Source organism: Vigna angularis, chromosome 3 (assembly GCF_016808095.1).
Source record: "Vigna angularis cultivar LongXiaoDou No.4 chromosome 3, ASM1680809v1, whole genome shotgun sequence".
NCBI classification, from domain to species: Eukaryota; Viridiplantae; Streptophyta; class Magnoliopsida; order Fabales; family Fabaceae; genus Vigna; species Vigna angularis.
The window spans coordinates 13,656,687-13,667,968 of NC_068972.1; the positions used below are offsets into that span (position 1 = coordinate 13,656,687).

General features: G+C 30.1%; 1 protein-coding gene across 2 annotated transcripts; it reads left to right on the forward strand.

Annotated features, from left to right (window-relative positions):
• The first annotated feature begins 3,895 nt into the window (after nucleotides 1–3,895).
• LOC108322810 (aspartic proteinase 36) lies at nucleotides 3,896–10,277 on the forward strand. 2 transcript variants are annotated; one of them, XM_017555069.2, is made up of 10 exons: nucleotides 3,898–4,343; nucleotides 4,775–4,904; nucleotides 5,005–5,252; nucleotides 5,599–5,826; nucleotides 6,613–6,775; nucleotides 6,848–6,921; nucleotides 7,768–7,858; nucleotides 8,267–8,345; nucleotides 8,840–8,911; nucleotides 9,982–10,277. In XM_017555069.2, exons 1-10 carry the CDS (start codon nucleotides 4,141–4,143, stop codon nucleotides 10,122–10,124), a joined length of 1,431 nt encoding a protein of 476 aa, XP_017410558.1. In that variant the 5' UTR covers nucleotides 3,898–4,140; the 3' UTR covers nucleotides 10,125–10,277. The 2 variants fall into 2 exon arrangements, with proteins under 2 accessions (XP_052730558.1, XP_017410558.1); XM_052874598.1 differs by lacking the exons at nucleotides 6,848–6,921; nucleotides 7,768–7,858 and having other exon boundaries at nucleotides 3,896–4,343.
• Nucleotides 10,278–11,282: the final 1,005 nt, after the last annotated feature.

The window sequence follows — 11,282 nt, forward strand, 5'->3', positions numbered from 1 at the left end:
TTATAAAATGTAGATGTTCATTCTCGAACTATTCAACTATTTAACTTAACTCAATTAAACTTAATTAAATATAGTTAAGTTTTATTTATGATCAGATTAAAGTCAATCTAGCTCAAACTAGCCTGCTTTTAATAATGATTGGTTGATGAGTTTAACACAAGGAACATGTACTCATGGTTATATTTATGTTTGTATTATGAAAAATAAATTTTATGTTTTTTTTTCATGTCTTGAATTATTTTTGACAAACTTATTATGTCTTACTTGTCTTATTATTAACTTGCTTGAAGTCTTAATTAAATTTATAAATATGGTAATATTTTTAATTGTGATGACACTTAAAAGTTACAATAAAACTATATATACTTTTTTTTAATGTAACCCACATGACCAATACAATCCAACACCTTCAGGAATGAATTGGATTAAATTGAAAAATGAAAAAAAAAACAACCTAACCCAACTAAATATTTTGTAGTACGTTGAGTACTTAAATTGTTAAAATCTCATCCAATTCAACCTACAAACATTCGTAACAAAATATTCTTTAATATCTTTAACTAGTTTTTACTTTCCATTGTAATTGAAAAATATTTTGATTTTTTTCTATTTATCTCTGACCGAACTAAAGCCTTTCATTTATGCTTTATCTGGGTGGTGAAAAAAAAAAATAAAGAGAAAAAAATGAAAAAAAAAACAAAATATAAGCAATGTATTATTTACATGAGAAACGTATAAAAACGAGAGAAAATATCAATTGATTTAGATAAATGAAAACAAAGAAATTGTACATAAAATCCTTGTACACACTGAGATATTTTATATTCATTATTATTTTTAAATAAAACATATTTAATATATATATATATATATATATGTATATATATATATATATATTTGTAATTATTAATTTTACAATGTTTATTTAATATCCTTGCTTAAAATATTTTTTAAATGTAATATATTTTAAACTTAAATGCATTTCAAATTTATATAAAATAAATGAGTGGTGTTCTTTAGGAACAAAATCTTCACATTATCTGAGATGTTAGGAGGATCATGTGAGATCATTTATTTCAGGTAAACAATAAATATTGATTGAAACATAAATATTTCAGGTAAACAATAAATATTGATTGAAACATAAATATTTCAGGTAAACAATAAATATTGATTGCATATATGAATAAAAAAGAAAAGAAAAAGAGTTTTACAAGAGTAAAAATAAAGAACAAATAAATTATATAGTAAAAATGAAATTTAAAGTCTATACAAATAACTGCGAAGTATCTATTATTTCATACTCAGTAGGATATATAGTAAAAGAGATAAAAAAAATGAATTAAGATTAAAGAGAGTTGAGAATTTTGGAAAAAAAGAGTTATAATTAGGGATGGCAACGGGTCGGATCGGGTACGGGTAGAGCCTACCCGCAACCCGACCCGCTACCCACCGGATACCCATTTAAAAAATACCCGTGGGTATTTTAAAACCCGCGGGTACCCGCGGATAGTCGCAAAAAATAAAAAAAAAATATTTAATACATTTTAAATATAAAATTTAAATAAAAATACAAATATATATAATATAAATTAAATTAAATGTAAATTAAAATTTAATTTTAATAAAATTTAAACTAATAAAATATAATTTTATTTTATTTTTAATTAAATTTAATTAAAAAAATATATAAATTATTTATTTTTTAATTTTTTGCGGGTAAAGGATACCCGCGGGGCGGGTAGTATACTATCCGTACCCGACCCGTTTAAAAGCGGGTATTAAAATACCCGCTACCCGTTACCCGCGGGTAGTAAATATCTGCGGATAGTTATTACCCGCCACGGATTTTACCCGCGGGTACCCGTATCCACGGGTAAAATTGCCATTCCTAGTTATAATATGAGAATGCATGCAAATAAGAGATGAAAAGGAGTAAAAAAGAAAGGAGATTCATAATTTCACAATAAATTTAATGAAAAAAGCTAATTTATTTGATTTTAAAATTTTATTTTCTATTTCCTTACGAAACGAAAGTACAAACTATGATTTTTTTTTTCATTTAATAATAATACGAATTTAACTTTTTCTACATTTAATTTGATTACATCTCTCAACATCTTTTGAAGTGATTTTTCTTTTATTAAAAATATTTTTCTACTTACAAAATATTAAAAAATAAGCATAAAAAAACTTCCCCAATTCCATATTTAGACACACTCACATCTTTTACATCTTTCACATCACAAGCCAAAGAAAACATAAGACAATCCATTATTCTTTGAAAAAGAAACTCAAAACATTCTGTAAGTAACAACCCGCATGCCCAATAAAAATGTAAATTAAAAACTTTACGACACGATTCAACGACTTGTATTTTAATGTTGTCTATCACACATCACTCACATGCAAAAGTCAATAGAATCATTCCGACAACACAAAAAGAATAAATAAGTATAGTAATATATTTTTAGTAACAAAAATGTTATGATTATCTTGCCATACGAGAACTAAAAAATTATGAGTTTTTAAAACCATGTTGCACATGCAAAGCTTTTCATTTTTCACCCAGTCCCTATTGAGCGTGAGTTCCTCTGCATTATAAAACAACCTTTGAACTTTACAAAAAGCTGAAAAAAGAGAGATAAGAAAACGATGGGTGCTTGCTTTGGTTCGGTATTTACTTATTAAAATATAAATAAGTATAATCTTTTGTTACTTTTTATAAACTAATTAAAAAGAAGATAAACGAATTAAATAGCATGCAACTGCACTGTCATGTATGACCCATATAATCATACCATACTTTTGTTTTTCTATCACTTGTTCTCTTCTAATTAATTAATGTATAGACTAATATATAATAATGAATTATTTTATTACTATACTAACTCATCGGATTTATATATAATAAAAAGTACAAGTCCAAAGAAGAAGTCAAAATCCTTTTAACAAAGCATATTTGTCGCAGATAGTATCATTTTCTTACTTCTATAATAAAAAAAATTGAATTTAATGATTTTATATTGTCAATACGAAAAAACTATTTAGTGAATTTGTTGGAAGTTGTACGTTAACTAAATGGTCAATTTATAATATACATACGAATGTAATTTTATAAGTTGATTTTGTGAAATTAAATTAAATTTAAAATTTATTTTTTAACATAATATTAGAGTCAAGTTAAAATTTATTTTAAAAATATTTGTTGTTTGCTAATATATTGTTACACCTATTGAACCAGTCTTACAAAATATATATTATTAATACTAATAGTATGTGTTTCAGGTAAGATAGAGATTTCTCATTTAAATCACTCCAAGTTGTTCTAAAGACTAGATGAACTTCATGATGGTCCTCCATTATTAAGTTGTATTGTTCGTTCTCTTTTTTTGTTACTCAAGCCATGTGAGAGGATAGATGTAAAAAACACTCCAACACCTCAAATCAATGACTTTGTATAATAATATTTAATAAAAAAATAAGTACTAATTACCTAATTTTACATGTTAAACATATATTTATATATATTAAAATGGGTTTAACATTAAGTTTAACCTTTACTAATAAAGGACTTTAATTATTTTATTAACTGTCAATAAGTAATAATTATTATTATTATAATGTATTTCAAAGATTATCTTAACCGATCTATTATCAAATGGTTAATTATTTATCTATTCGGTACACAGATATACACATAGTACGTTATGCATAGATAATCATTACTTTCCTTATGACATAAGATACTTCATGAATATAAATTTTGAAAAGTGATGAAGCGGCACGAAAGATACCCTTCAACTAAAGCGGAATGAAACGAAACAAAAACAGTGTCAAAACGAGTAGAACACGCGTCGTTTGACGTTTAAAAATAATAAATCTCTCTGGGTCACTGTTGGTCGGTTTTTTATTTTTATTTTTAAAATTTTGTTGTTGGTTGTTCTCATTCCACAATAATCCTCTCCATTGCCGAATTAACCTTTTTCAATATAACGGACCGAACACGGCAAAACCATTACACCTTTACGCCAAAGCACCGAAACGAGTCGCATCGAGCTTCATTGAGCTGTGCTGGATCTGTTGCTACTATTTCTTTGATTCTTTCTGTTGAATTGAACTAGTTAGGCTACTGAATTAATGGATCCGAGAGGTTTAGTGATATTGGTGGCGATTCTAGTTGCGGAAATGAGTTGCGTTGCCGACGGAACTTTAGTGTTTCCGGTGGAGCGTCAGAAAAGGAGTTTAAGCGCTATCAAAGCTCACGATGCTCAACGTCGAGGTCGAATTCTCTCCGCCGTGGATCTCAACCTTGGCGGCAATGGTGTCCCTACTAATACTGGGTTCATTTCTTTTGCTTCTTTATCACATGTGTTTTAACTGGATGAATATTTGTTTGTACGGGATTAAAATTCGTAAGGACTAAATATTTTTTAGATTCAGAATGAATGTCTTTAATTGTACTATATGGTTATTTCTAAATTCTAACATACGGTCTCTCAAGAAAATCAAGTATTCGGTTAAAGATAATAATAATACAAGGAAAATAGAGTGAGACAGTTGATAAGATTTTTTTTTTCCAGTTAGTTTGTTGTGGGGTAGTGTTTGAATATACGTTATAAGGACAGAATGTGGCGAATTTTTAGAATTTGTGACCTGTAAGTGGGGAATTCTGATTTGTGGTATAGGAGTAGGATTAATTATTATGATTTTTGAAGGAGGTAGCAGCGGTTTTCTTTATTTTCATGCTTATGTTGTTGTTTATTTGGTTTAGTCTGTATTATACAAAACTTGGGCTTGGCTCTCCTCCGAAGGATTATTATGTGCAAGTTGATACAGGAAGTGACATTCTGTGGGTGAATTGCGTTGAGTGTTCGAGATGTCCCAGGAAAAGTGATCTCGGTGTACGTATCTATGACTTTTTCCTCAGTTTGCAGATTCAAATTCTGAATCGATGACTTTTGATCCTTGTTGAATTTCCTAGATTTGTGGTTGTTGCAACAGATAGAATTGACTCTTTATGACCCAAAGAGCTCTGAAACTGCAGAGCTGGTTTCTTGTGAGCAAGACTTTTGTGCTGCCGCGTATGATGGTCCAATGCCTGGGTGCAAGTCTGAAATTCCATGCCCCTACAGCATAACTTATGGAGACGGAAGTGCAACTTCTGGATACTATGTCCAGGATTATCTTACTTATAACCGTGTCAATGGAAATCTTCTTACTACGCCACAAAATAGCAGTATCATTTTTGGGTGAGAATAATTACAATTACTAAGTACCAATGTTTTAACTTCTCACTAAATCTCTTTATTGTTGTCTTGTTATGATAATTTTTAGGCCGATCATGTCTGGTGTTCAATCAGAGTAGGGGTTTCTATGAGAGAATTATCTTGGTTCTGAACACAATTTCCATTCGTTTGAGTCATCTATTTCTGGTTATGTGAAAACTTTGTAAGCAAGTAGGAAGTTTCACTATACTATTTTTAATTAGAAATATTCAGGCTAATAAGTTCCTAGGTTGATATAGATTAAATAAAAATTATGCCATTTCAACTTTTTCTCCTGTTTATATTTCTATGGTTAATCTTTTGCTGACAGGTGTGGCGCTGTACAATCTGGGACATTGGGTTCATCTTCTGAACAAGCCCTTGACGGAATAATGGGTTTTGGACAAGCAAATTCTTCTGTACTTTCTCAGCTTGCTGCATCTGGAAAGGTGAAAAAAATATTTTCACATTGCCTTGACAATATTCGTGGTGGTGGAATATTTGCCATCGGGGAAGTGGTGGAACCAAAAGTTAGTACAACTCCATTGGTACCAAGAATGTATGTACGGTAACTTAGTATTTCACTCTCGTACTATTATATTGGTTATGAGATAACTCTAAGGGTAAATTTGATGGTCACGCAGAGCTACCAATAATGAATTGTCTTATGAATAACTTCATGCGATTTTCACAAGATATTTCAGTTGGTTGGGTTGTTCTATAATTGAAGTAGGGAGCAGTGCTTAATATTATTTGAAGGTAGAAAATTCCCTAGAGTGCTGAATCTGCGTGGTTCTTTTTTTCTCCATTTGGACATTTAAACATTTGATATAATATATTTATAAAAGATTCAGAAAATGAAGTAACGGAAATATAATTTCAAAGCTAATGTTGTAAATGCTTGATACGAGAGTGGAATACAGCATTCACACCAATGATATCTAATAGATTTTTATTTGTATATTTCTATCAATTTGATTGCTTTACGTCAATGTCATTAGTGCAGGAGTATTGAGCAGCACCTTTTCAAACTTTTTGTCTTTTATTGCCCCTTTTGGATCCTGCGGGGATCGTTTTAACAAATTTTTAATAATAATTGGGATGTAGGAAATTCCATCTCACTACTAGTATTTATGTTTTATAAGGCCACACAATAAAGGCCTTCCTTCTGTTTCTGTTGTTTTTATGGCTTTACGTTTTCTGAAAGTATATTCATCTGAGGCCTCTGGTTTGAGTTGTGAAATGTTTTTCAAGTACTTGCAATATATAATGTTTTGGTATTCAGTTCATTCAGATCTTGAGTTAAAAAAGTTATGCCGTAACTGTTATCTTTTGACCATTATAGGGCACACTATAACGTAGTTTTGAAGACTATTGAGGTTGATACAGATACACTACAGCTTCCCTCGGATATATTTGAGTCTGGAAATGGGAGGGGGACAATAATAGATAGTGGAACAACCTTGGCTTATCTTCCTGGGTTAGTTTATGACCAACTGATGCAAAAGGTAAGTGTATCTATAAAGGTTTAACTGAATCAATATTTCCACTTGAGTATTCATTAATGTTCTTTATGATAGGTTTTGACCCGGCAGCCTGGACTGAAATTATATCTTGTTGAACAACAATTTAGTTGTTTTCAGTATGCTGGAAAGTATGACGCTTATCTTTGTGACATTCTTTTATTTAAAATTTACATTTATCTTTTATACTGGAACAAGTATTGGTTTATTCCTCATTGTTTTTAACTGACATACAATATTGCATAACTTATTTGAGATACTTTAGGTTTATTTTCTTGGTTGTTTAGTTCATAGGGTTTGATGTGTCAACTTCATATTTCTATTTAAATGTATCTTCGTAAATATCCATCCATGACTGTTTGAGAATGTCCGGCAATCCAATATTCTGAAAACTGAAGGAGGAAAACAATTGTGATAAAATAAAGGAAACAAGGCAGTAGTAATTAGGATAAGAGGTTGTGTAATAAAATTTGTGCGCTTTAGCAAGGATGGTGCTTTGACATATGTTGGCCTTTTGATTTTAAAATTACCTATTAGCTTCTTAATGAAGTGAATGTATTGTGTGCTATTAGGACTTTTGTTACAGAAAAATGTATGACAATCACCTTAACCGGTCCTTTGAATTTTCTGTTTTGGGTTTTTTATTATTTGTCCTTTTTCTTTGTTTCTGAAGGGAGCTGTTGAGTAGGTTGGATAATTATGTATAAAGAATCTCATGTTTGACTATTTAGGTACAAAAGAAGTATATAAACCTTTTGTTGATACCTTACAAATAACTATATTTCAAAAGAATTGTCTATTAAAAATGTGTTTTTTTTAAATAGTAACTTGGTATTCATTGTTCAAATGCTGTTTGGGTAATTAAAATGCATTTCTCTGTTTGACAATTCAATTTCATTAGTTCACGAAGGCAACAAGTGCATCGATAGTGTCTAGCATATGCGGCCTTTATTTTATTGATTGTTGTAATCTTGCAGTGTTGATCGTGGATTTCCAGTTGTCAAGTTTCATTTTGAGGATTCTCTTTCTCTGACAGTTTATCCTCACGACTACCTGTTTGATTTTAATGTGAGTAGGAACATCATTTCATTGTAAATGTACCCAGCTTCTTATTTGTGAAGCTTTGTCTGCTAGATACTCAAATACTCAATTGGCAAAAGGCTTTCTAATCTTAAATTAACCTGTTTTCTGAACTGGTTTCTCAATTTCTTCAATGTACCTGATTCTTTCTGTGGTTTATCATACAAATTAAATTCCATGTATAATTATTGAGAAATTTTCTGTATGAAAATTAAAGGTATCTATTGTTCAATTTCAACTATAATGATGGTTTAAAATTTAAATCGGCATCTTGATAATGTTACTGATATATTGTGTATCTTTTGAATCTATTTGAGTACCTTGGGTTGATAAGATCAATTACTGGGATTTGATTATAGTGTTTCCTGATATTAATTTGTGCTTGATTGACCCCAGGATGGTCGTATGTGGTGTATCGGCTGGCAGAAAAGTGTGTCACAAGCCAAGAATGGAAAGGACATGACCCTTCTTGGAGGTACTATTTAGAATTGAATGACACTTTATAAATTAATCCATCAACATAGTGTAAGTTTACCGAACAAAATTTGTGCATTAAGTCATATTCTGATTGTTAAGATATCAGGGTCATTAATTTATTATTGTGTTACTGATATTGAGCTTCGACTTGTACTAGTAATAATATATTTGTTACAAATAGGTGTATTAGGTTAAGTATTTCACATCCAATCAATAATATGTTTGTAACTGTTGGTTATCTCTTTCTATTTTCTTTCTTCAACAACCCAGAACCCATAATTCGAACAATGGTGAGGGTTCATCTTACAGCTTTTCATCTATTGCATAATTTGTGTTGAAGAAAGTACACTTTTGTAAACTTACTTTTGGACCTTTACCTTTTCTGTTGCTTTGTCTATGTAACTGAAGCCAGTTCTATTCATTTTGTATATCTTTTTTTTTTGTCAGCGTTGGATCTCAATATCATTAACTTTGAATTATTTTCAATTGCAGATTTGGTGCTATCCAATAAAGTAGTGATATATGATCTTGAAAATATGGCCATTGGATGGACCGACTACAACTGTAAGTATCAAGCAGCGTCTCATAATGTTTGTTTCCTACTTTGTTGCAGATGCATCTGTTCCTTTTTAGTTGTCCGTTAAAATAATAAAAATTATTTGATTTTTTTTAAACTTCAATGCAATATTTAGTACAGTACCTTTCCGATTATGCCCAACTGCTAAATATTTACTCACTTATCATAATTGTGAGAAGAATAATCATAATGGAGGTCTTTTATTAAGTAAAAAACAATTGTGATATAAATTGGAGCAATAATTACATTTCGTAAGTTGTTTATAGTTGAAATCACGTAGCTTGTTTCCTTTAGTACTCTTTAATTTAAGTTAATTTCATCATACTTAGCCGAAACCTACTCCCGTATGATATGTTTTAAAGGTTTATTTTTGGGCCCTACTTTAGGTTGAGAGAATCTTCTATTATATTTCATTTCCATCTAATTTTAAAACTCTTACCATAAGAAATTAAGTGTGCTACATGTTAGTCTATTTTTGTTGTAAACGGGTCTCTTAAAGTGACAAGATAAAAAAGTTTTAGGGTGTATATTTTTTCATTATACAGCTTTTAGGGTTGCCCCAAGCTAATTTCGAACACACCCTATTAAAATGGAGTTTAGGCCTATGAAAACTAAATGATGTTTTTTAAACACTATGAGCCCTACTTTTATTTCATCTTTTGGGGTTCTAAATATGATAGTTCAAAATGAGTTGTTGAGAGCCTCAAAGAGTTAAAAGGTTTTCCTAAGAGATTGATTTACATTATTAAAATATATTGAAGTGTAACATATATTAATGTTACACGAGGATGTCTTAATTTTTAAAATTAAGTGGAGTTTTGTAATTCAAGCAACGGGAAAGCTTATTAATGACTATTATTAGGTTGAAGAGAGTTTAATTTACTTTTTAATGATTTTTTGTCTTCTCATTAGAAATGTAAGAGAAAGGTTAATTAATTTATACGAGCTTGACCAAAAGAAATTTCATTTGTTATAGTTATCTTATCCGTATAACTCATGTTAATTTCTTTTGGTTTTTGGGTTAGCTTACTTAGCATCGTGGTTCTTTGTTTTTCAGGCTCTTCCAGCATTAAAGTGAAGGATGAAGCCACCGGAGCAGTGCGTACTGTGGGTGCACACGATATTTCTTCAGTTTCTACCTGTTTTATTGGAAGAATACTGACTTTCTTTTTGTTGCTAATTGCGATTCTAAACTATTAAATTAACTTGGTTTTGATATTCATTTTATTTTGTTGTACCATAATTCCTTGAATGATAAGGTGTGCAACGTGCTTGATATGGTATAATCAATCATTACTGGTGTAGATAGAATTGACAAAGGTGCAAATATTTTTTGAAGTTTTTTGTTGTCAACATTTTTTGTATTGTTTTTCAGTTGATTTCCTAATGAATGTATTTATTTACCTTGACTTATAATGACAGTACTGAATATTTCCATTCATTCTTGCGTTAGTTAACGAAGTGCATGTTTATCAGCATCTAAAAGCAAAAGAAACATTTAGTATTTGCTTTCAGATTTTAAATTAGAATGGCCTTAATTTGTTTTTCTTGAAGAAGTGAGTGTTGCCATAATCTGTTACAGCGAGAAAGCTGATAGTTAAACCCTTTCATAATGGCTTTTTCTTTCTACACCCCATAATTTCTGACTGCACCGCGTAAATTTTAAAATGATATTTTATCCTTTTGTAAAAGTGACTTCCAGATAATCCGTTCCAGAAATTTTCTGAACAAGCGTTCTGAAATTTATGGAATGATTTTAAGAACAATCTTTTTATAACAAGTTTTCTGGAATATATGAAATTATTCTAGAACAAGGTTTCGAAATATAACTCAGAACGAGCTTTTCAGAATAGAATTCCGAAATAAGCTTTTCAAATACGAAACTTTATGAAACAAAATTTTCAGAATTAATTTTTCGAAACAAGTTTTTCAAATGAATGCATTCTAAAATTTGCTTTCTCTTCTTCCTCTGCAATGGAGAATAGAGGTGTAGCGGCGATGACTCGGTGGTGGAGATGACAGCAATGGCAGCGGCAACCTGTGACACGGTACAGGAAGAGAGGATATTTTAATTTTTCTTTCAGTTAATATTGAGTGCAATTAGTAATAAAAGGGTGCAAGAAGAAGAACCCTTTATTATTATATGGCTTATTGTGTTTGAACAGTAAGGAATTACATATCCATTTTTTGCTGAAAAGAAATATAGATATAAAAAATATAACAATAGTCGACGTGACAATATCTCTTTACAGTTCCTTTCTGGACCTCCAAAATTCATCTTCCACTCCATTTTTTTTTATTTCAAATTTTTTAAATTATTTTTTTCAACAAACAACAAATATCGATAGGATAGACTCT

Excerpts from the sequence above, each read along its gene's own strand:
- LOC108322810 (XM_017555069.2), top strand. The coding sequence starts at position 4,141 with ATGGATCCGAGAGGTTTAGTGATATTGGTGGCGATTCTAGTTGCGGAA. Across the intron at positions 6,776-6,847 it reads ATGACCAACTGATGCAAAAG|GTTTTGACCCGGCAGCCTGG; the intron begins GTAAGTGTATCT and ends TCTTTATGATAG. Across the intron at positions 8,912-9,981 it reads TGGATGGACCGACTACAACT|GCTCTTCCAGCATTAAAGTG; the intron begins GTAAGTATCAAG and ends TTTGTTTTTCAG.